Source organism: Acipenser ruthenus, chromosome 6 (assembly GCF_902713425.1).
Source record: "Acipenser ruthenus chromosome 6, fAciRut3.2 maternal haplotype, whole genome shotgun sequence".
NCBI lineage: Eukaryota > Metazoa > Chordata > Actinopteri > Acipenseriformes > Acipenseridae > Acipenser > Acipenser ruthenus.
Window position 1 is genome coordinate 17877127 of NC_081194.1, and position 27328 is coordinate 17904454.

The 27328-nt window shown below is 38.8% G+C and overlaps 1 protein-coding gene across 2 annotated transcripts in view; it reads right to left on the reverse strand.

The window, feature by feature from the left end:
- Positions 1 to 15515: 15515 nt before the first annotated feature.
- The window catches only part of usta (uronyl 2-sulfotransferase a), a 107899-nt gene continuing 96086 nt past the window's right edge, over positions 15516 to 27328 (reverse strand). For both annotated transcript variants that reach the window (XM_034017941.3, XM_059025154.1), the window contains exon 8: positions 15516 to 19191. In XM_034017941.3, the coding sequence (XP_033873832.1) occupies positions 18896 to 19191 (296 nt within the window). In that variant the 3' untranslated portion in view covers positions 15516 to 18895. The remainder of the gene's footprint in view (positions 19192 to 27328) is intronic.

The window sequence follows — 27328 nt, forward strand, 5'->3', positions numbered from 1 at the left end:
TGATAGCTGGTAGTCGGTTGATCAGATAATTTGCGCTCTACCAGGTAAACTAAAACTTTGGTGCTTTCAGTTTGGTCTACTGCCGAGGTTGCTGTGGCCACTGACTGTGTACGAGGTTTCTTTGACAACAGTAGAGAAGCTGGAAGCTTTAATCAGTTCATACATCAGGAAATGGTTGGGAGTTCCACGCTGCCTCAGCAGAGTGGGACTTTATGGTAAAGGAATACTGCAGCTACCAGTCTCTGCTCTAACCGAGGAGTTTAAGTGCGCCAAGGTCAGACTGGAAATGACATTAGTAGAGTCACGCGATAAATGCGTAAGGGAGGCAGCACCTGTGTTGAAAACTGGAAGAAAGTGGGCGGCAAAGAAAGCTGTGGAAGATGCAAAGGCTGCCCTTCGAATTGGTGATATCATGGGGCAAGTTCAGCATGGAAGAGGGGGTCTTGGTTTCAGTTCAACTCCTCCTACATGGCACAAGGCGGCCCCAGCTCAAAGGAGGAAGCTGGTAGTCAACGAGGTGCAAAAGCAGGAGGAGAGGATGAGGTGTATAAAGGCCATTTCCCAGGCCAAACAGGGAGAATGGATGAGATGGGAGAGTGTGGAACAACGCAAGATTGGCTGGCAAGACCTATGGTCAATGGAACAGAGCAGGATCAGTTTCCTCATCAGGTCAACATATGATGTTCTCCCATCACCACAGAACCTAAACCTCTGGGTAGGAGAGGATCCCTCATGTCCTTTGTGTTCATCACCTGCAACATTAAGGCACATTTTGACAGGATGTAAGGTGGCTCTTAGCCAAGGACGGTTTACTTGGCGCCATGACCAGGTGCTGCGATGTTTGGCCTTAGCATTGGAAGACAAGCGTAACATGACCAATAAGTTGCCACCTGTTCCATCAAAACATTACACACAAAAGACAACATTCCTCCGCCCAGGAGAGCAACCACCAACAAAAGGTGTTAAAACCAATCCTCGCCCAGGACAACTGGAAGCTGCTAGAGACTGGAATATGCTGGCAGATGTTGGTCAACGGCTTATTTTTCCACCTGAGATTGCCACCACTAACCTTCGACCAGATATTGTCTTGTGGTCTGGATCAGCACGCCTTGTTCACCTGGTAGAGTTAACAGTGCCATGGGAGGATGCTGTAGATGAGGCGTATGAGAGGAAGAAACTGCGGTATGCTCAACTAGCCACTGAAGCGGAACAGCGAGGATGGAGAGTTCGGGTTTACCCAGTGGAAGTGGGTTGTCGAGGATTTGTGGCACACTCTACAACCCGGTTTCTCAGAGACGTCGGATTCAGTGGCCAAGAGTTGCGTCGCACAGTGAAGAACTTATCTGAAGCAGCAGAGAGGAGCAGCAACTGGCTGTGGTTGAGACGGAAAGATTCTGGCTGGGGACAGGTAAGTAAGCTGGGCTGAGTTGAGTGGGGGACGGAGGGGGGTGATGCTGGGACGCCAGAATCACCGTCGAGCCCTCTTGAGGTGTCGTGGGCTAGTCGACGAAACACTGAGGATGGAAGGTGCCCACTTGAAAACCCCAGAGATGTACCCTACTTAGCTCAATCCAGACGGTTGTCATGCTGATGCGCTGGGGAGGCCGCACTTTGGTTGATCCCCGGAGCCAGCATCGCAGCCGTTGTGTGTGCTGATGCGCCAGGGAGGCAAAATAAGCTGATCCCTGGAGCCAGCATTACACTTCAGCCATTAACACCAGACAGAAGGATATCTACATCATCATATGGAAGGAAACGTAAATGGAGGGAGACACATATGGATCACATTAGTTTACTGTAAAGCTACGTCTTAGTTGGTGCTTATCTTGGCGAGAGCCGAGTTCAAATCAGCATGAAGTTTTAAAATCTACTCTCGTGTAATGGAAATCATCAGTGAGACATATAGAACATGCAGTCATCCCTATATTCAATCTCCTAAATTAGGTGAATAAGTCATTTTTGTGACTGAGCTAACCCCACATTTTCTATGGATCACAAAGTGACAAGCTGCTCATGAAACATGTGGTGCATAAGGTCAGCAAGCGTGAGTGGTTGTCATTAACATAAATGAGTGTGAGAGGAACAAGGAAATGACCCAGGACCCAGGGTACCAGGCTTTACAGGGATACTGAGAAAAAGCCATGCTCCACAGATGAGGCATGAAGGAGCAAAGGCAAAATACTCTGTGTATGAACAGAAAATAAAAACAAACAGAAACACATGATCACTACAACAACTATGACAAGAGGAAGGAGTATGAATCAAATTACATCAATGTATAGTGGCAGCAACAAGTATTCATACAGTCCATCACTGTGTCATTCTTTAAATGTCGGTGCTTGTAAATCCTCATGAAATATGGAGGACGATATTCAAGCATGGTCCTGTCAGGTACCAGAAGAACCTCGCTTTCTCTGAATACACCTTGTCCTTTAATCCTGAGTTTCTTTTAATCATCTGTGGCAAATTGTGTTGCGGTGTTGTGATATTGATTGATGGTGAGACCATTTCTCTATAGACCTCAGACTGATACAAATTGGAAAGGCTAAAGAATTAGCCATTTAGGCTTTACTCTGGTAAATGTTCAATTTAGGACTGCTTAACTCCTGTTGTGGTCCACAGCCAAATGGTAGCCTCCAGTGACGGGCACTAGGTGCGTTTACACTGGCACAAATATTCCGGATCGAGAGGATAAGAGGCCGGATTCCGGTCACTTTTTGCTAGTGTAAACGCTACTGAGCACGTTCCGGAATCCGTCCGCTTATCCTCTCAAATGTTGAGCTCGTATTCCGGACTGACATGCTGTCATTCTCCAGAGGCAAAACACCCATACACTCTGCTGTAAGGTGATGGTGGTTCCTTTTCTGCCCTTCACTTTTTAGTCCCGTAGGACAGGCTGCCTCATGGGAAGGGGGTTATTGTTAGTGCTAGGAAACCACTGGGGCCAGGTTAGGTAGGTTAGAGCTTTGTTTAAAATATGCAGATGCAGTTAAATGGTCCTTAGAAAAAAATATTGAAATATTACTTGTTCATATTAAAGGATTCATACAAGTTGAAGAATTAAATAACTAATAAGGCAAACATGTTACATAGCTGTACGGCAGAATGCATGTAGTCCTCAGATAAAATAGAGAGCTTCGTTTTTATTCAAAGAAGACCAGAAAATATTTAAAGCATTCCACAGCTTCTGCCATTGGGTGGATTGGTAAAGTATATTATTTAGTACCTGCACCTGCACTATTCATATTGTTGAGTGTATTTTTCAGCCATTGCTGCAAATTAATCACATATCTTATTATTAAGCTTTCCTCTTAAAATCATATGACGCTGGTACGAGTCATACCACATATGAATAATAATCATATATTAAATATATCATATATTAAATATACGGATATTAGATTATATTTCAGATATGCAGTTAACATATGATTATCCAATGTCTCCTTATACAGTACATTTAATTTAACTTCTTCAAAAACACCCATTTATCAGAGAATTGGTGTAGCCAAATATCCATTTTTTAAAAACATTTTCCTGAATAGATTTTAAACACTCAAATATTTGTTTAAAGAGTATACACATTTTCTATAATTGATGTACCCTTGATATATTTCTTTCTTTTATTAGCTCCTGTCATGTTCTTTTAAAATATATTTAGCGTCAATGCAATTTAAGAAACATTTAGTTATTGGGCATTTCCTGGCCTGCACCCAGTACTAGAAGAACAGGCTTAACCCTCGGCCATGTCGTGGGTTTGTCTCTCCACGCTAGCTAACACTGGCCTAGTCGTGGTTAGTGTCTCCCCGCTAGCTCAGGCTTAACCCTCGGCCTTGTCGTGGTTTGTCTCTCCCCGCTAGCTCACACTTAACCCTCAGCCTTCTCGTGGTTTGTCTCTCCCCGCTAGCTCACACTTAACCCTCGGCCTTGTCGTGGTTTGTCTCTCCCTGCTAGCTCAGGCTTAACCCTCGGCCTTGTCGTGGTTTGTCTCTCCACGCTAGCTCAGGCTTAACCCTTGGCTTTATCGTGGTTTGTCTCTCCCCGCTAGCTCAGGCTGCTATATTTAAGTATGGAGGTCCAGACATACTGACTCATTCTTTAAGCTACAGTGCAGTGGTGGGTGAAGGGTGGGAATGAGATTGCAAGAGTGTCTTCAGTTTCAGATACTGTGCTGTTTACTGAGTTGTTTCATTTATTTCATTTATTATAATTTTGGAATACCAAAATGACTACATGAAATCCATCGGTGATAATAAAATAAATAATTGTTTGTTTAATTCGAAGATACATTTATAACAAGTCTTGTGTATTCGATAATTCAAAATAGAACAAAATACACAGATTATCATATCGAGTTCTGTTCAGTGTATTACAAGCTGATATCCGCTTCACAAAGGATCAGAGCAACCAGCAGATATTCAATCCACAAGAGGTCAGACCAGGTTAGGTTGGGAGTCTTTTTTTGTTGCACAATATTTAAATCTGTATCAATCAGTAGTTGCACTCATAAGTGACGCCTTGCAGACAGTAATTGTTTCCTGTTCTGAATCAAGTTTGAGATTGAAACAACAGTTTGAATTACAAGGTCAATCCTATGGTGATTCTTGTTCCTGTCTGATAGCTTTTAAAGTCAATGTTATCTCATACTGTGACTTGAAAATGTCTTGCACCTTATTTTGTTGTTGCTTTAAAAGCCTTTTCACCAAGCAATCTGAAGTGGAAAGATCAAGATCTGTCGGTGTATGGAACAAGGAACCAATGCTATAACTCAGTGAGAGGAAGGAATTTTGAGACAGTGTGGAAATGTTACCACTTATGTGGCATTCTGCTGTTATCTCTCTAACTCATAAATTCTACCTAATGGGAAGTTAGGTTGATTACTGAGAAAGGCAAACATATATATATATATATATATATATATATATATATATATATATATATATATATATATATATATATATATATATTTTTACTAAGGATTAATGATGCAGGTTGTTTAATTCTTCTTTTTTAATTAACTGACACAATTCAGTGTTCTTTAATAGTAATTCAAGATTCCACTTGCACACAACAGAATAATGACCCTGTCATGTACTTGTTTTGCCTTTCAATTATTATCATTCATTTACTTATATATATATATATATATATATATATAGTGTCGTGAAAAAGTATTTGCCCCCGTCTGATTTTCTGCATTTTCTTGACACAGAATGTTATCAGATCTTCAACAAAAAACTAATATTAGATAAAAGGGACCCTGAATGAACAAATAATACAAAAAATTGATACATATTTCATTTATTTATTAAAGAAAGTTGTGCAACACCCAATGCCCCCATGTGAAAAAGTAATCGCCCCCTTAGACTCAATAACTGGTTACGCCACCTTTAGCAGCAATAACTGCAACCAGACGCTTCCTGTAGTTATTGATTTGTCACTCACAGCACCGTGGAGGAATTTTGGCCCACTCCTCCATACAGAACTGCTTCAACTCAGTGACATTTGTGGGTTTTCGAGCATGAACTGCTCATTTCAGGTCCTGCCACAACATCTCAATGGGGTTTAGGTCTGGACTTTGACTAGGCCATTCCAAAACTTTCAATTTCTTGTTCTTCAACCATTCTGATGTAGAATTGCTTGTGTGTTTTGGATCATTGTCTTGCTGCATGACCCAGCTGCACTTCAGCTTCAGCTCACAGACGGATGGCCTGACATTTTCCTGTAGAATTCTCCGATACAGAGCAGAATTCATGGTTCCTTCAATGATGGCAAGGCATCCAGGTCCTGATGCAGCAAAGCATCCCCAAACCATGACACTACCACCACCATGTTTGACCGTTGGTATGAGGTTCTTACTGTGGAATGCAGTGTTTGGTTTTCGCCAGACATAACAGGGCCCATGTCGGCCAGAAAGTTCCACTTTTGTCTCATCTGTCCATAGAACATTGTTCCAGAACTCTTGATGATCATCCAGGTGCTTTTTGGCAAACTTGAGACGAGCGTTCATGTTGTTCTTAGTGAGCAATGGTTTCCGCCTTGCTACTCTGCCATGAATCCCATTTTTGCCCAGTGTCTTTCTGATGGTGGAGTTATGAACACTGACCTTAGCCGAGGCGAGAGAGGCCTGCAGATCCCTGGATGTTCTAGGGTTCTTTGTGACTTCCTGGACGATTTTACGCCTTGCTCTTGGAGAGACTTTGGCAGAATGGCGACTCCTGGGAAGATTCACTACTGTCCCAAACTTTCTTCATTTGGACAATATGGCTCTGACTTTGGTTCGTTCGGTGGAGCCCCAGACCCTTAGAAATGGCTTTGTAACTCTTTCCAGACTGACAGGCATCAACAACTTTTTTCCGGAGGTCTTCGGGAATTTCTTTTGTTCGTGGCATGATGTGCCTGTAGAACCTGTGTGCTGACAACTTCACTCTGATGGTAAGGGCCAAAGTTAGTCAGATTTATATTGGGCAGGGCTGGCCCAAATCGGGCCTGGTTGTTAACCAAAGTACTCAAACAGCTGACCCTAATTATACCTTTAATTGGGTTGAGTTAACTAGGGGGGGGCAATAACTTTTTCACACCTGAAGATTGCATGTTTGATTGCCTTGCACACCAAACAAATGAAAGGAGCACCAGACTTTGGTGTCATTTTTTCTCTCCGACTCCCTCTATATACTACTACAACCCACAAAAAAATCTGACCAAATACAATCTGAAAAATGTGCAAAAATACAGAAAATCAGGGCAAATACTTTTTCACTACAATATATTATATATATATATATATATATATATATATATATATATATATATATATATATATATATATATATATATATATATATATATATATATATATATATTACACACACACACTTAGGTGAATGTATATGAATGAATGAATCAATCTTTATTTTATATAGCGCCTTACGTAGTGGACCACCATCACAAAGCGTTTTACAAAAAAACAAAACAACAAAAAAATCTAGAAACTATTTGTAAAAGCAATAGAAAAAAGAGCAGGTTGTTCAGTGGACAATAAGGTCCATCAACAGGGCTACAAAAACAAAACAGTTCAGTTTCTCCCTATTAGCACAAACAGTACAACATTTTTGATTGTCGCTTTTTAAAATAATAAGAACAGTAGTCTCTGAAAAGAATACCATGACCTAACTAAAACAGTAGACTTTTTTTTTTTTTTAAATTTAGTCGTCGCCAATTATTTTTACCCCGGTTTTCACCCCAATTTAGCATGCCCAATTATATCTGTATCCCCGGCTCACCGCTCGCAACCCCCCCGCCGACTCAGGAAACGGAGGCTGAAACACGCGTCCTCTGAAACGTGCTCCTTCCAAGCCGTCATTTTTCGCACTGCAGATCCACAGCAATGCTACCAGACCTATAGTGCCGGAGGACAACACAGATCTGGCGACTCCGCTGCAGAGCCACAGGCGCCCTATCGGCCACAGGGGTCGCTGATGCGCGGTGAGCCGTGGATTCCCCTGCCGACCTAAGCCCTCCCTACCCGGGCAGCGCTCAGCCAATTGTGCGCCGCCCCTAGGAACTCTCGGTCACGGTCAGCTGTGACATAGCCTGGATTCGAACCAACGATCTCCAGGCTATAGGGCACATCCTGCGAGGAGCGCCTTTACTGGATGCGCCACTCGGGAGCCCCCACAGTAGACTCTTTATATCTGAGGACAGCTCGCAAAATATCCTGTTTCCCCATCTTAGAAACTGGTGAATAATCACTTTCACAGCAGGCCATTCCTGCGCATTTAACACCCTAGAATTAAGATAATAAGGAAAGTACCTTATTTAAGAAGGAATGAAAGGTCTGGGTCACCCCAATAAATAATTGAGGAAATTAGTGAGTACTATTTAACTCGACCCGGTGGGAGACTGGATTGCAGTTTTTCCATCTGATGGTGACTTTAGCGTTAGGATTAAGTTAAAGGTTTGGTGTAAAATTGTGATTTAAGGTATTGATTAGGGTTATGTGTAGATACTCCAGGATGTGTGGATGCCCCTGAAGCACTAGCCTTCAAACAGATTTTCTGATATACACAGCTGTTGACTTTCCAGACATCATGGTAGTCAAACCCCAGCCATGGATGGGTTTGGTAGGTAGACAGAATTATGAAACAGGTATAACAGATCAACAGCCAATCAGACGGAGCTTGTGAAACAGTATTGCTTTCATCATGAGTGACGCTCATTTACCTTTTATGGAAATTAATTTGTCGCAAGTGGTCGCTGCTGTTAACGTAACCATTTGAAAGGAATGTAAACTGACGTTTAGTGAAGTGAAACAGAATAGAAAATGCCAGATGAATCTGACAAACACTAGGCAGACGGATGCTTTAATGTTTGATTTTGAACACGAAGCATGTACAGTTGACCCCGTCTCATTGTATGAATTCTCGTGAGAAGCACTTTGGGTGGCCAAGAGGGCCATGAAGCAGCGGCTTTGTCACCCGAAGTGTGAAGAAGAATAGTCTTACCATAAATGACAGGGTGAATGAATCTTTGTGAATGAATAACAAAAAGGAATGTTTGTAAATGAGCCGACTGGCTCAATGATTTTAATTATAGCCTTGTTTTTGTTAATCAGTTAGAAGCAGATAGTTCTATGTCCTATAAGTCCTTATTAATGGTTATTTAAGTAAAAGCATAGTGAAAACACGGTAAAGCATAGGTAAGCATTTTAAAGCCTAGAGATATGTTAAAGAATATTATATTAAAAAAAAAAAAACATACAACATGGCAAACTATGGTAAATGCTTGGGAAAAGCATAGAAAATTTACACAAAAACATTTTTGTGTAAATTTACTATGGTAAACTTTTACAAGAGAACTGATTGGTAGAAAGGTGTTAGTTATTTTGCTTGGAGGCTAGTCGGTTCCACTATCATGTCCAATCAGCTCTCAGCCGCCACACAAGCTCGCCTCCTACTCACCAGAAAGCTTTTTAACTACGAACCTTCTTAATTGCGTTTGTGTGCAAGTTGAATCTAGACCAAATAAAGAAAGTAGTACAAGCTGTAAATACCATATAAGGAAATCAAAGCCTTATTTTACTTGGACTGTTGAATATAAGCCTGTATAAGCCCCAGGAGTATTGTTGAACCACAGTTCAATGTTTACCACAGCTCTGATTGATTTAAATATAGTGTAATTCCTGTAAGAACCGTAGCTTATTACATTACTTTCCTTAGGTCTTACTGTTCATTGACAGCAAAACAGTTAAGAGGATGTGAAGATTATGCCTGAATAAGCAACACAAATAAACCATATTATATATATATATATATATACATACAGACGTGCTCAAATTTGTTGGTACCCCTCCACAAAAAACAAAGAATGCACAATTTTCTCTGAAATAACTTGAAACTGATGCACAACCTTTAGAGGCAATCACTGCAATCAAATGTTTTCTGTAGCTCTCAATGAGACTTCTGCACCTGTTAACAGGTAGTTTGGCCCACTCTTCCTGAGCAAACTGCTCCAGCTGTCTCAGGTTTGATGGGTGCCTTCTCCAGACTGCAAGTTTCAGCTCTTTCCATAGATGTTCGATAGGATTCAGATCAGGACTCATAGAAGGCCACTTCAGAATAGTCCAATGTTTTGTTCTTATCCATTCTTGGGTGCTTTTAGCTGTGTGTTTTGGGTCATTATCCTGTTGGAGGACCCATGACCTGCGACTGAGACAGAGCTTTCTGACACTGGGCAGTACGTTTCGCTCCAGAATGCCTTGATAGTCTTGAGATTTCATTGTGCCCTGCACAGATTCAAGGCACCCTGTGCCAGGCGCAGCAAAGCAGCCCCAAAACATAACCGAGCCTCCTCCATGTTTCACTGTAGGTATGGTGTTCTTTTCTTTGAAAGCTTCATTTTTTCGTCTGTGAACATAGAGCTGATGTGACTTGCCAAAAAGCTCCAGTTTTGACGCATCTGTCCAAAGGACATTCTCCCAGAAGGATTGTGGCTTGTCAATATGCATTTTAGCAAATTCCAGTCTGGCTTTTTTATGTTTTTCTTTCAAAAGTGGAGTCCTCCTGGGTCTTCTTCCATGGAGCCCACTTTCGCTCAAAAAGCGACGGATGGTGCGATCAGAAACTGACGTACCTTCACCTTGGAGTTCAGCTTGTATCTCTTTGGCAGTTATCCTTGGTTCTTTTTCTACCATTCACACTATCCTTCTGTTCAATCTGGGGTCGATTTTCCTCTTGCGGCTGCGCCCAGGGAGGTTGCCTACAGTTCCATGGACCTTAAACTTCTTAATAATATTTGCAACTGTTGTCACAGGAACATCAAGCTGCTTGGAGATGGTCTTGTAGCCTTTATCTTTATCATGCTTGTCTATTATTTTCTTTCTGATCTCCTCAGACAACTCTCTCCTTTGCTTTCTCTGGTCCATGTTCAGTGTGGTGCACACAATGATACCAAACAGCACAGTGACTACTTTTCTCCATTTAAATAGGCTGAATGACTGATTACAAGATTGGAGACATGTGTGATACTAATTAAAGAAACTAATTAGTTTGAAATATCACTATAATCCAATTATTTATTATCTTTTCTAAGGGATATTACCAAGTGTGTCCAGGCCATTTTAGAATATCTTTGTTGAATAAGCAATTATTCATCTCTTTTCACAGCTTCTTTGCTTTATTCTATGACATACCAAAGGCATGCAAGTATACATGATAAAATAGCTTTTAATTTCATCACTTTTCAGGAGGAATGAAGCATTATTTCAATGAGCTGTAAGGGTACCAACAAATTTGAGCACGTCTGTATATATATATATATATATATATATATATATATATATATATATATATATATATATATATATATATATATATATTTTAAAGAAAGTAAAAAATTGAATGTTATAAAAATACTACTGTAATCTTTGTAGCTGAAGTTTATGGATACATCTCCACCTAGTGTTCATTCTTGATTGTTGCATCTGAGCAGCATTAAAACAGGATGTTTTACTATACAATTGAAATAATGGATTGATGTAAGTGATGGGTTCATGTCTGCATGCTTAAATGGGAAAACATAGGAGTCAGATATACTTTCTATATCTATTTAAATGTCTGTATATCTATGAATTAAATAATAAACATGGGGGTTTTACACCAGAGGTATAATCATATTTCATCACATTCCTTTATATATATTGTAGTGATCCTGGTACTGTTCATGACATGTACATGAACAGTACTGTATTTTAAAAATAGTTTAGATGCATTATATATTTTAGAGAACTGTATGTAAAAATATGAAGAAAAAAAAACTTGGATTTCTTTGTACTAGGGTTACTAATCTTAGTTGAATATTTCTGCAAATTCAGCTAAACTGCATTCTCCAAAGAAACTACAGTACAACCCACAGTAGTCAACACCACCAAACTGCAAGTTTTCAAACTAAAAATGACATATTACATAATAATTTATTTCTTCTAATAACTGGTGAGCAATTTTAACAATGGGCTCACCGCAACAGAGCGCGACACCAACACAAGCTGTCAAAATGAAAGGAATTCCACAACAAGCAGCACAGAACTTTAGAACTGTGGCAGGAAACAATTGCTCAGGGATTATAATAAATACGGCACAGGGCAGTGTGTGATGAATGAGCATGTAATGCCCACCCTTAGGGTGGGCTGCTTGGTAAACCCCTCTGGCTTTGTCCTCAGGGTTTATTTAGCATCTCACCCCTTGGGTGGGCATTCAGTTCTCATATCACACACTACCACATGCATTCTGTATTTAGTACAGGCATAAAGAGTTGAATGAGTCTCGGTATAATTAGTTCTTGTGACATCACTATTTCATCCAGTCAAATCAAGGATTTTTATAATTATGATTGATCAGTCCTATATCAATACCAACATGATATGCCTGAACTAACTGTATAGCCTTAGGCATTCTAGAAAATGTCAGAACACCATTGTCATATTACTCTTCCATGGTCCTTTCCATACACACTATGATACTACTGTTTCTATTTATTTTCTAGCACAGGACAAGCAGCTTCTGAATAGCATTTTCTCTAATACTCCACATTTTTTATTTAAAGTTTATCTCTGAAGATCCAAAATCTGAATGACCCTGATTCATGCAGTCTGGTGCAACAAATAGAAAGAAATGTATAAACTACACAAGACATCTGCTGTGACCCCCAGATTATGATACACTCAGTAACATATTCTAATAGCAAGTTTCATTACAGTTACAAAAGAGATTTTACTGTATATATGTAAAAATATAAGTGAGACAGTTTTCATTGACAACCAGATTGTGATACACATAATAACTTAGAGCTAAAGAATGTCACTTTTTTACAATTGGACATAGATGGACACAATTGGTCTAAATGTACATCTCAATATAGAATAGCAATACACCAGTTTGTATGTCTGTCTGCCTCGACTATCCTCGTAGTCTGGGACACACTGGAGATGTGAACCAGCATCTTCATGAGATGCTTCTGTACTGTACAGATTTCAGTGTCAAATTTTCCATCCACAGGAATATTTTATGAATGTTCATGAACATATTCAACATGTTTTCGTAAAACAATATGGGGCACTAAACCTTTGGAATTACATCCCTTTCTTTATATGTATTACAATCTATTAAAAAATACACACAAACAATATTGCTTTCAAATAATATATTTTAGAAATGGTGCAAATGTCTGAAATCGAATTTACAAAACAAATACACTGTCTGTTTCCTTCTGTTTTTGTCTTTAAAAAAGTAATAAAAAAAGAAATACAAAAACAAAACGATGCAAAATGTATTTGGTCATTTTGTCAGATAAAAGCACATGTTTTGACCTTAACTTGTTTCAAGCAAAATATAACATTTATCCCACCTGCACTCCAAAATGTACAGCAAGAGCATGCACATGGAAGAGATCCAATACTTCCCAGGTACTCTGCTTCATACAAAGAGGCCCAAATGAGGATTTTCATTCTGAAGACATGATGGCAACATTAACTTTTTATGTGTTTCTGAATCAAACACATCTAGGGCAGATGGAACATTTCCTGAAATAATTACATTATTTTATCCTCTGCTAATATGCAAAACGAAACAAAACAAAAAAAATGCATAACATGTTAGCATGTATTCTGCTGATTTCATGCTCTGAATTGAAATTCATTAAACAGGTGATGATATGAACCCAAACAAAATGGATACAGTCATTAAATTGGTTCTGTGTTGTATTCGCTCTGTTTAGTTAGTAAACCACAGTGAGTTTAAAAAAAAAAAAAATTATAATAATTTGGAATAGCCATTATCTTCAGATCAGCCTCCTGATAGTTCTGGTCTTACTGCAAAACTCAATCACTTTCCATGGGCACAGGATTAACAAAAAAAAGAAAAAAATCACTGCCTAAAGCAAAAATAACTTCAGTTAGGCATTTTGTTCTACGGACCCACTGAATGTATCCAATACAGTATTGTGTCTTAGCTGCGTTTGCTCAGTTCTAGATTTCTTAAGACATCAGCCTTGATTTGTATTTTAAAACTGTTATTGAGTTACACTTGACACAAATAGATAATTCAATCCCTTTTTGCTGTTTCTCTCATTTTTACTTTTGTTTCGCACAGATAACAGGAACTGTCCTTGAATTTCTAAATGACTGAGCACGCTTCCAGATGTTCAGTTCTTGCTGATCACAGGGGTGTGGTCTTCTTTGTTTTACTTGTCAAGATGCTCCCATACGTGTTCTCTGGTGTTGATGACTGGTCTGTGTGGGCACCTCTGTTCAGTACCTTTCATACACTTGTAGTGACAGGTTGCACTATGCTCAAGAAAGAGATAGTATTCAATGGAGACAGACAGAAGACTTCATAGTAGTGCATGAAGCCATTCTAAAAACAGCCTCTGTATATCCAATTTTGGAGAAGCAGAATATGTTTGTAAATGTCATAAATATCATGTAATCTCAATTGTCATAACAATTTAACAAAGCAGCCCACAAAAACAGTTCTGTGCTGTTATACAACACGAACAAGCTGTTTATTTTAAAAGGAAAGTTACAGCTGTAAACAGACATGCTTTTGTTTCACCAGTTTGTATGGAAGAAATGGTTAATGACTTTAATTTAGCATCATAACAAAAATGTGACCTCTGATGGAACGATTTGTATACGTCCTCTTTGTTAAGTTGATGCCAATGTCCAAAAAAACAACAGGACACAAATCTCTTTCAAGACTCTTCCTGTCACAACTGTTCAGGTTGTTCTAGGGAAAAAGGCATTATGCATCTTAAAAAAGAAATAAATAAATAAATAAAAAATTATATATATATATTATATATATATATATATATATATATATATATATATATATATATATATATATATATATATATATATATATATATGTATGTAGCAGGGCGGTAGAGAGCCCTGTACGTATTTATTTATTTATTTTTAGAACGGGGTACCCCTCTGCCCCTGTGCAGTGTATTGTATTGTTTTGCATTCGTTTGTTTTAGTTTTGCAGTAGTAGTCGATTATTATTATTATTATTATTATTATTATTATTATTATTTAAAAGTATACGTGACGGCGAAGCACCGTGGGTTGTGTTATTGTTTTGTTTAGTGACGGCGTATCCGAATTTTTTGTTTTTGTTTTAGTAGCGTGGATGGTAGCCCCGTCCACAGTAATTTAGAAAACTCGTGCAGATTGTGGCCGAGGGGTAATAGAATAATTGCCAGCTAGTTAAACCCCTCGGCCACGATATATAAACCGGCAGCTCTCTGCACTTGGGGTGGGTGTATGAGAGGAGCGGAGAGAGGAACGAGAGAAAAACGAAACTAAAAATTAAACCGTATAGGAACAGTGAAGGCGATAGCCGAGCCTGACCTATTCAGTTTGTATTTTTATGTTTGTGATTTTGTTTCATTTGACTGTTTTGTTTTGCTCTGTGAGCAAGTGTTTTTGTTTAAATATTTATTTTATTTTTGTATTTAAATAAAACGGCGCCGCCTTTAACTGGTGTCAGTTTGTTTACCTTCCTGCCTCTGCCTGACGTCATGTCTCAGCCATTCCTGTCACACATGGAAACAAACAAATGCAAAACAATACAATACAATACAATACACTGCACAGGGGCAGAGGGGTACCCCGTTCTAAAAACAAATAAATAAATAAATACGTACAGGGCTCTCTACCGCCCTGCTACTATATATATATATATATATATATATAGTTAAAATCTTACAATTGTTTGACATTTATGGCTGGTTTCAGACCCAGATTGGCATTATTCTTGGACTAGCTAACGTTACCCTAGATAAAGTGGTCCAAGATTAATGGTAATCCGTTAAAGCTACATGCTAAGAAATATCTGATGATATCAAGACACCTAGGCACACAAAAGAAAAAGTTATTCCTGAGTAACTTAAATCTGGAATGCAATGAATAATTACAATAAATTAATCTGTCAAAAAACATAATCCAGAATAAAAACTTTTTTTAAATAAAAATATGCTATTTATTACAATGGTATTAAGTATGGCAAGTGTGCTTTGCTGTTTATGTCAGTTAACACGATGCAAAACAAATTAACTTGTTATGTGCCAACTTCTGTTAATGCAAATGTAAGTTTAAAAAACACAATGAACTGATTGTCAGAATATATTTTACATTTCTGTTGTAAATCTTAAACTGCTTTGATACACATTTGTATTTGTCTTTTAAAATCCGATATACCTGTTACAATTCTCAATAGTCGCACTTTGATCAAAATGCTTTATATTAAACATTCAGTTTCCACGCATCTTTGGTTTTTTGATTGCAAATATATTGGGCTGAAAATGAACTTGTTCTGTCAGTTTGTCAAATTTAATTCTCAACCTACAATGTTGTTGGTAATTGGCTGAATAATGTTTTTCATGATGTTCATTTGGTTAAAAAACAAAGTTATCTGGATTCTCTAAATGCAGCACCTCTACGGGAAGCTATGATATGGTGTACTCTTTTACCCCACACGATATTTTTGGGTACTGCAATAATAGTTAAACATCTTAAGTAGAATACAGCGTGCTACACTGAGTAATCCTATTGTTTCGATTGTGAAATAAAATCACACAAGGCACATGTCTAGTAACAAGCAGCATAGCACCTGTGCTTGTGGCATTAACTATTAAACTTCATTCTGTTATGTAAGGTATTTTACAGTCCTCAAGTACTCTCTCTTTGTTCAGTTTTTGCAGTTTTTCTTACATAGCTTCAGTTTTTTGACCATCATGTATGATTCGTAGACTCTCTGCATTAAGTGTTCATTTTGAGACACAAGACCAATGATCTTTCAAATACAGACGTGCTCAAATTTGTTGGTACCCTTACAGCTCATTGAAATAATGCTTCATTCCTCCTGAAAAGTGATGAAATGAAAAGCTATTTTATCATGTATATTTGCATGCCGTTGGTATGTCATAGAATAAAGCAAAGAAGCTGTGAAAAGAGATGAATCATTGCTTATTCTACAAAGATACTCTAAAATGGCCTGGACACATCTGTTGGTACCCCTTAGAAAAGATAATAAATAATTGGATTATAGTGATATTTCAAACTAATTAGTTTCTTTAATTAGTATCACACATGTCTCCAATCTTGTAATCAGTCATTCAGCCTATTTAAATGGAGAAAAGTAGTCACTGTGCTGTTTGGTATCATTGTGTGCACTACCCTGAACATGGACCAGAGAAAGCAAAGGAGAGAGTTGTCTGAGGAGATCAGAAAGAAAATAATAGACAAGCATGGTAAAGGTAAAGGCTACAAGACCATCTCCAAGCAGCTTGATGTTCCTGTGACAACAGTTGCAAATATTATTAAGAAGTTTAAGGTCCATGGAACTGTAGCCAACCTCCCTGGGCGCGGCCGCAAGAGGAAAATCGACCCCAGATTGAACAGAAGGATAGTGCGAATGGTAGAAAAAGAACCAAGGATAACTGCCAAAGAGATACAAGCTGAACTCCAAGGTGAAGGGACGGCAGTTTCTGATCGCACCATCCGTCACTTTTTGAGCGAAAGTGGGCTCCATGGAAGAAGACCCAGGAGGACTCCAGTTTTGAAAGAAACACAAAAAAGTCAGACTGGAATTTGCTAAAATGCATATTGACAAGCCACAATCCTTCTAGGAGAATGTCCTTTGGACAGATGCGTCAAAACTGGAGCTTTTTGGCAAGTCACATCAGCTCTATGTTCACAGACGAAAAAATGAAGCTTTCAAAGAAAAGAACAACATACCTACAGTGAAACATGGAGGAGGCTTGGTTATGTTTTGGGGCTGCTTTGCTGCGCCTGGCACAGGGTGCCTTGAATCTGTGCAGGGCACAATGAAATCTCAAGACTATCAAGGCATTCTGGAGCGAAACGTACTGCCCAGTGTCAGAAAGCTCTGTCTCAGTCGCAGGTCATGGGTCCTCCAACAGGATAATGACCCAAAACACACAGCTAAAAGCACCCAAGAATGGATAAGAACAAAACACTGGACTATTCTGAAGTGGCCTTCTAGGAGTCCTGATCTGAATCCTATCGAACATCTATGGAAAGAGCTGAAACTTGCAGTCTGGAGAAGGCACCCATCAAACCTGAGACAGCTGGAGCAGTTTGCTCAGGAAGAGTGGGCCAAACTACCTGTTAACAGGTGCAGAAGTCTCATTGAGAGCTACAGAAAATGTTTGATTGCAGTGATTGCCTCTAAAGGTTGTGCAACAAAATATTAGGTTAGCGGTCCCATCATTTTTGTCCATGCCATTTTCATTTGTTTTATTATTTACAATATTATGTTGAATAAAAAATCAAAAGCAAAATCTGATTTCTATTAAATATGGAATAAACAATGGTGGATGCCAATTACTTTTGTCAGTTTCAAGTTATTTCAGAGAAAATTGTGCATTCTTTGTTTTTTGTGGAGGGGTACCAACAAATTTGAGCACGTCTGTAACTAATAATCTTGTAAGCAGTGGGGTTCCAATTACATACAGTAGTCTCTCCACAAACCCACCACACCCTGCAATGTGTTAAAGGACAGAGCTGTAATAGGTGCAGTCCTTTGCATAAGGCGTTACATAGAGGTCTCATCTACTCTATATACATTACATAACCTAATGTCATGGATAAATCACAATACAGGTCAACAAAACTCTGCTACGCTTTTTTGCAGCAATGGTTTTACATAGATCAACCCAAGTAATAACGGACTCAGAATTTACAATACAAACCTTATTTTGTGAGTTTAAAAAATAAGGTAGAAAACTGTACTACAAATATTCTTTGCACCTTAATGGTTAACTCTCTCAAGAAACAATAGCTCTAGTTTCTCCAAGGTAAAGGTGCAGTACACGCAAATCTACTGGAAGGTGTGGATGAAAAGCTGTGCTGCTGCAAAATATGAATCCACTCAATTGCAGCGTTGATAGTGGAGGAGTGAGACTCAACTGGAAAGCATGGAGCCCTCAGATTGTACTATAGACCATTTTGATGTATCATTCTATAGATTGTGCATGTAGAAAATTAACCACTACAATATTATAAAGTTATCTGGATTTACACATGATGTCAAACATTTTTAAAATAGATGCCAAAGTCATAATTCTTTCAACACAAGATCAGTCAGCAAGGTCCAAATCTACCATTTCTCACCTGGAGATTTCAGTATATGATTGCCTCTGAACTGCTGAGTTATAAAAAAAAAAGAAGTCACAACCATGAGGATCCTCCTCGAACACTGCACCATCCTGTCAAGAAACATGGGCACCCAACATCCACGTTCCCAGCTGAGTAGGAATGTACACTGAAATGCCAGCGCATGTTAGCGCAGGTCCTTGGATATATCAGGTGTGATCAAGGATGCTCCAACCAGTTATCCTCCCCCGCTTCCTCTTCTTCCTCCGCCTCCTCCTCCTCCTCCTCCTCCGGCTGCTCAGTCTTCAGTTGAGATGCTTGCAAGAACCCTGGAGTGCGAGTTGGACGGGATTGTGACTTCAGTCCGATTTTCTTTTTCATCAGGTGGAACTGATCTCTGATGAAGTAGTAAAAGTCATATTCATATTGCATGCGCTGGTAGAGCACCTGGAGGGCTTCCAGTGAAGGAGTGTGCTTTCTCACAGTCCCAGTCATGTTCCCCAACTTCCTGTATTCTGCAAACATAAAAAATGAGAGTGTTTGTAAATTGTATGTTTATTAATGGACAGACTTAGGGCCTCATATACTAGGCCACATTACAAAAACTAGCACAGGCTTGAATTCCAAGCTACCAGTTATCTGGTTACATGCAACTGCCAACTTTCCACTATACACAGAGAAGCCTAATACCATGAGACCTATTATAAGCAAGCAGTTGCTGCGAGTTTGCTTAATGTATGGGGGCAACTTGGGCACATGCACAAGAAAGTACAGCAATAACAAATACCATTACATGCCAATTCAGGCACATATACAAGAACATATGAAACAGAACTCAAATATCATTCACATAATACCTGTTTCATCCAAACAAAGCCTTTACTTAAATTAGAACATTATTTACATTTCAAATTAAAGGGTTTTTCTGTTATTCTGAGATCGTTCCACATGGTGCTGTATGGAGATAGTTCCACAACTCTGACAGCACTGTTACACCCCGCCCGCCCCCCCCTTTGATTCTCTGTGATGTTTGTAAATTGCACAAACATCGTCCACCAGGTGGCAACATCCAGCACACTCCCAAATTACATCAGAAGTACAGATAACATGTGAGATCACTATAAAGAATCAATTTGATATTTGTTTTTGAGCAGCATGAAAGAGATAAAATACCTCCAGATTTTAAAGCTACTTCTTATTGCTCCAACTTTATTAATACCCTCATTTTCCAACCCTTCCACCTACCCCCCTTCACCTGCCAGTATAATGGAAAAATTCTACATATTTGGACAGAGGCCAGGAAAAACATTTAGGGACTGCCATGTAACACCCAGCTGTTCCAATACGGGGCAGTGTTCCCTTTCTCGCAACCTACAGAGAAGGCCAATTACAAGAAAAAAGGTTTATTTAGTCAAGCAATTAGGTACAACCAGCGGAACATTCCGGAAAGATGATATTTACCCCCTGTGTATAACTGACAGTATTAGAACATTACATGAATTTACTGTTAGAATTATTAGTGTGGTAAGTCCCAGGAACTGATGACATAAGCTTTAGTTCAGAGCTCATTCACCGAGTGTCTATATTTCGAATGTCTACGTCACTCAGTGCATCTGTGTGTGTGGAGAAAGTGTCTGGTGTCTGTAAGACGCAGAAATGTTGCTGTGAGATGCAGAGACTGTTTACAGTAAACAAAGCTGGAGGAAAGTGGGCTACAGGGGCAGTGATACCAGTGTGTTCAGACAAAATAGAGTGTGATAAGATTTTAGTACAGGGGCCCGGAGGAAAGGCTGCCACACAGTGAATAAATAACACTGTAAACTATATGTCTCTGAGGTCAAGGGATTATGAGTTTGCTCCAGTTAAAATAACGCGAAGGTGTAAAAACTGGACTTCCAATGCAATCATTAGTATCATCTGTATTACACAAAATACTGCAATGACATACAGTGTGCTGTAAAATGAGAAATGTGTGTAACAGACAGTATTGTGTCATGCACGGTCACTATGAACATTTTACATTCCCTAATAAAGTAATTACTGTGAACAATAACAGTAGAAATAGAAAACTACTTTTATTATCTGCACTCTTTCTATTACACGGGCAGATCCTACTGTAAGAAGGATATACACATTATTTATTGGTATATTAATATTGGTATAATGCGTGCATGGAACAGAGTATATTTCATCTCTGAGTTACACAGTTATGGGAATGATTAATCTTTTATTGTATAATCTTGTGCAGTTTGGTTCTGGTTCCTCAAACTGTGCAAAATAATTATAATACGAGATACCCTACGACTTATTGTACTTTGGAACTAGTGTACTATTAAACAAAAAGTGTTTTTATTATTATTTTCTTTGTTACTACCATGCAGAAGTATAACTACAGTAAGTTGGCAATGGTCTGTAGTGGCATGACTTCCTGTCCGCAATGAGAAGCAAGTACTGTAAGATCAATAAATTCACATGAAATGTCACATATGTAGAACCATGATGTCAATGGCCAAGAGTATAAGAAAATAAATATGAATCACCTTATTGAGGCACCATGCACTTGGTAAAAGCTCATTTGAGCTTGCCCAATGGAATAGAAATGTAAACATCACTGAGTGGATATCTACCTCCTAAAAGGTCCATAATCCTGAATATTGTATAACAGAGCTGCTCTTTGATGCTGTGATGCAGTCATGCCCGCCCCCGAGGGCACAAAAGGACTGCACTCACAGATCTCAGCTTCATTTTTCCTTCAAGCCTGCTGCAATCATGGACCAAGCGACCTTGAAGGTTAATGACTACATTTCTATTTCAGGGAACCAGGGTTATGAGAATAACTTAACGTTCCCTCTTTCAAGTACTAAATGTAACCATTACCGAATGGGCGAGTGTATCAAAGCCGCCACAAGAGTAAGATTGCAGACGACTGGAATGCTACAAGTCTAAGCCAAAGGCTGCCCTGTGTGTTACCATTCGGAACCCTGGCAACAAGTAGCTAGGGTGAAAGAATTTGAGGGAGAGTTTCCAAAACCAGGGTTTGAGGGTTTTGAGGATCCATGACATTAAGTCTATAGAATCTAGTGAAGGTATGGGGAGTACCCACACCGCTGCATTGCAAATGTCTCCGACAGATGCACCCTGGAATAAAGCCCATAAAGTTGCCATGCCCCTGGTGGAATGGGCAGTGAGCTTTTCTGGAGGGGGCAAGTTGGCCCACACTGGACAGAGCGAATGAAGCTGCTGCTCAAAGAGCAGCTTTGGTATACAATATTCAGGATTCGGGTCTTTAGGAGGTAAATACCGATTCGGTAACGGTTACATTTCGTACTTGAAAGGGAAACAAACAGCCTGCTACAGAAAAATGGAGGGAATTTTATTTTGAGCATTTGGGTTTAGATTTAATTTTCTCTGCTGTACTGTACAATGAAACAGATCTACACTCAATGCTTAGTACTTCCTGCAAGCTCAACATCTAACAGCAAAAACCTTAAATATTGAAATGGTGCCATTTGTAAATCATCCTGTGTGGCCTGTGGATATTTAGTCTGCTGCTGAACACTTTTTTACAATTCAGACATACCAAAAGCTGCACTTAAGGCCTATATTATCAACAAAGTAAATTCCTATCGCCAACTACTCATATGTGCATTGATAGTTTCATTAACTTGGACCACATTTTCTTCAACACCGTCGGTTTACACAAAGGACTTCTGTTGAAGACAAAAGGTGGGCAACCACAGACCCACCATCAATTTAGTTCTCTTATTTGAAAAATCTATTCCCCTCTACCCAAACTAACAATTTGCTATAACACAAGGTACAGTGTTAACACACCCAGTTAGACAGAATAAGATAATAAAAAAACAAAGTTAGAAACAAGAATTTGCCCATCAATGCTTGTCCGGTTTCTCATACATACAGCCAGAATTACTCACTGCTGGCTGATCCCGAAATGTGTTGTTTCATTGTCTACTGATTCTATATTACAAGGCTTTGCATTTGTTTTTACCAAATTAAAAACAAACATAAAATTAAACCAAAAAGTAAGTTTGACACACAGATAGACAACTCCATATATCCCCACATTCTGATACTCGGCAGAGTTTTGCTATATTGTATACAGCTAGCAAAACACCCCAGTGAACACACTACATTCCCTGCCAGAACTACAGCAAATTATAGCAAAACTGGATGTGTGACATTCAGATAAAGACTTCATATACCGCAAGATTCCAACACTAAAGAATGTCCTTAGCAAGATAAGCGGCTATCCAGTAGCACTAAAGTGTGATTTCCACATCCCCTCGCAAATATTTAATTCCCTATAAAACTGTGAATCTTAGTGCCACATCTGACAATGCTTTTTTCTGTTCCGGATGTTTAGGAAAGAAAAGGTAAATCCAGTTGGCAGTATATTACTGTAACTTCATAGCACTCCAGTTCCTGAAACATTATCACTTGTTGTCTTGTCTTTTTTCTAGAAATGTTTTCAATCTAATTCATGCCAGAACAACCATAAAAAAATGGTATGAAAATCGATGGCTCACGAAAAACCTGGCCGGTAGGGTCCGCTGTAGCATGATGGGCAGAAACAATTCCTGACAGTTTTGTCTCCCTAACCCACAGGAGCAGCAGAGCCAATGAGACATTCCTTCTGGAATCCCCAGTGAAGACCGGTGACTATTATTATTATTATTATTTATTTCTTAGCAGACACCCTTATCCAGGGCGACTTACAATACTTACAAGATATCACATTATTTTTTACACATTATTTTTACATACAATTACCCATTTATACAGTTGGGTTTTTACTGGAGCAATCTAGGTAAAATACCTTGCTCAAGGGTACAGCAGCAGTGTCCCCCACCTGGGATTGAACCCACGACCCTCCGGTCAAGAGTCCAGAGCCCTAACCACTACTCCACACTGCTGCCCTGATGCAAACTGCACGCTAGGTGAGCCATTCGGGGGCCCCACGTCACCTGGTAGTTTTATTTATGGGAAAACTTAAATACGCACCTCAAATGGGTGAAAAAGAAACATGCATCTATCACTGGAGAGATTTTTGCTCTTATGGCTTACCAAGGCATCAGAACATTCTCTTCATGAATTATAGACTTGTTTTATACAGTTTGTTGTACAATAGCTGTTTTTTTTATTATTATTAGTCTTTATATTAAAAAAAAAAAGAGCTGAGCCAAAGTCTCAAAATATCACTTAAGTATTTCGTTCATTAGCCCTGGAAGGTCAGAAGGATACAAACACTTCTGTCTGGAACCGTGTAATATCGTGTAACAGAACTGGTATTCTGCATGTAGCCATCACATTACTGCTTTAGAAAACACTACCATGTTTGCATCAGCACAGGGAATTTGGCATGTCTATTGCTGTATCGCGATACATAAGTCATGGATCGTGTATCGGATGGTTTTATAAAAGATTGCGATGCATTTACACATTTAGGAATGCTGATTTACATTGGTCTGGTTAAATCTTGCCAAAAGATCTACTTAACCAACACACAGGAATGTAAACTGAGGGGTAGATGTACTAAACTGTCACAATAGTCACAAACCAGATGTAAATGAGTTGGAAGTCTAGGGTGAAATGTACTAAACATTTTCTATATACAGGGTGATTAGAAAGTAAGTTTACCACATCAACAGACCATAACATTGATGTGGTAAACTTACTTTCTAATCACCCTGCATATAACAGTATTAAAATAAGTAAAATGCAGACAGAACAGAATGCATTGTACAGATGACGTTTACATTTAACAAAACAATGTTATTTTGATTCTTGCACCCTTGCATGTTAGACGTTATCCTTTGGGTACCCTCTGCTGCAGCAAACCACAACTCAACTCAACACTATTTATTTGAACAATGTTGCATTTTTCATTAACATAGTTTCTCTTAGTACTTACGACAAAATTGTATACTTTGCGAATTGTTGTAACGAAAATGCAAATTGCGGTATGTTTGCTCTGCGACTGGCCCATCTTGGTACATTTACCCCTAAATGTTCTGTTTATTTAATTCCAAATTAAGAAGAACTGGTGCTACTTTGCAAGTCCACAACGAGGTGTTCCGTTTATGTCGTTCACAAAAAAACACTAAATTCTGGAATATGTAAATACTAAGAAACATTGTTGAATAATGTATTATGCGTCTATTAGTATTATTACTTATTTCATTCACAAGCTCAGTACTTCCTCCCTTTCAGCTGTCCAGCCATAGTCTGGACAGCTTTGAAGTCACAAAGCATCCTGGTGGCGACATCTTGAAGCAATTCCCTGGATCTGGGAGAAGCAATTTGCCTGAAAATTAGCCCAAACTGTAGGATGTAAGGGTTTGGCAGCAAGTCTCACTGCGGTTTGGCGTTCAGTCTGGGCTCTACATATTTCTGCTGACACACCAAAACCAAAATGTGTTCTCTGCTGTTGTGTGTAGGTTAGCGTGTTTCCTACTCGGAGTGCAATCTGAATTAATACAATCTGATCTATTTTAATGACCTAAACAATGGTCAATGTTATTACTGCTGTCCTGTAAATCAGTGTCATTCCCACCAGGGTTTTCCTCACCTCCAGGGGATTTTTTTTGCTTTACTAATACAGGGTTAGAAACTCCCGCTCGCCCAAGGGAAAATTAAATCTGAAGAGGACTAGTTGATGTCTGTGTCTCAGTAGTCCTCTGGGCGAGTACTTAAAACAAACACACATATACTCTCACGTTCAGTCTTGGTTAAAAAAAAGATGCAGGAAAGTCAATTTTCTAACGGGGTGTAGCAGTGGTGAATAAGCACCCCACTTAATGATTTTTTACATTTGTGTTCTCCCTCTTGTCGTTTGAATTTACTGAACCACTTTGCATCTTTTGAAGTAAGTGTCAAGTCATTTTACAAAAATGTGGAGATTTATACTGGGTTATGACCCTGACTGATGATGTCATTAGCAAAAGGGGGCCGGTTGTACTAACAAAGTCAAACGATAGGCCACGTTTTACTAAACATTTTAAAACTAATAAACAAAGAATTACCATAATGAACATTATCGTAGTATGTTGCTTAAAACATAACACAATATATTCATATTGAAGTTGAGATCTTATCTATAAACAGTAACACGTTTAAAGCTTGGGACGCGCTGTCTGTAATTTGGTGTTGTTCACATTATCGTCAGCATATTTTAAGTGATTGGAAGCTGAAATTACTTTTTTAAAACACACTTTTTTTTATACCAATACAGTACTGCTGAATGGTAATCAGTTTTTTGAAAACCAGGCTTTAATCACTGATAACAGGTGCACAGGTGGTGATTCTGTGAGCGCTCCGGGGCTATATAGTGTGGATGCTTCACAAGCAGAACTGTTATTGCAGTGTTTAAAAATATAAAATCCATTTATACAAAGTCTCCCAGCTTTCTTGAAAATATCTGCATTTCCCTTGTTTTTCTTTTGTGTTTGTTATGCTCTCATTAGTATCTAAACCTAGTAGACACATTGTCCGTCAGTTCTGGCAGATTCTACTGTACTTCCTGAAGCGGTTTTATCCCACTGCTAATTAAAAAAATAGCCACCTAGCTAACAATTTCATCCCGAGGGCTACAGTGAAACGTACTTCAAATTGGGACTTTAGTGAAGACCGCGTGTGTACGCGAGTACATTAATTATTGTAGATAGTAATTCATAGCCAGCCACCATTTTTGTAAATAGCATCACATGTAATGTACAATAAAATAAACATTTTACTTGTGTCATTGGTGTCAGTTTCAGACGGAGCTTCATGGTCGGCAAGGTGACACAGCTGAGAGAATTTTTTCCTCTGTCATCCCATCTGGTGCTGTCAGTGTCAGTTTCTCAGCACACAGTACAGTTAGTCGCTCAGTAACGAGGTGCAAACAGGTGATTGATCAATCTGTATGAGCATTTAGGAAGGTGCTTTGTTAAAAAAAATGTAAATCTAAATTTATAACAGTGTTTATTTTTTAGCAAAATAAAATCTAAGCCTATTTTTAGACCCCAACTGTTGTTGTTGATTCCAACTTAGGCACTTCACATAAGGACTAGCAAGTTTACATCAGGACTAGCAAGTTTCAAAATGTACTAGTCCTTTGGACTAGTAGCACAATATTGTTAGTTTCTAACCCTGATTAATAGCAAGAAACATACATAGGAAAAAGGAGCAGGATGGCACAATTAAGATATGTGAACCAAGTCCTGTCAACTGATCGAATTAACCACATCTACCCATATTAACAAATGTAAAAAGTTTACAGCATTCCTAAATGTGTAAATGCATCGCAATCTTTTATAAAACCATCCGATACACGATCCATGACTTCTGTATCGCGATACAGCAATAGACATGCCAAATTATGTTTTCATTTGTAATCCGCCGCATGTATAGATCAGCAAAACAAAAGAAAATGATTAGTTCCATTATCCAATAGTTGTACATAAATTGTAAGTGGATGTATCCCATGATGCAATTTGTAGCACAGTGGCTTCCGGAATTCGAGTTCGAGAACAATGGCGGGAGACGACTCAAAGCTTGGTGAAAAAGTGAAAAACTCAGGAACCTCAAATTAAGAGCCCTTCGGCGCATTATAGGATCACCAGTGTGGACATATTTCGGGTTTCCTGTCAC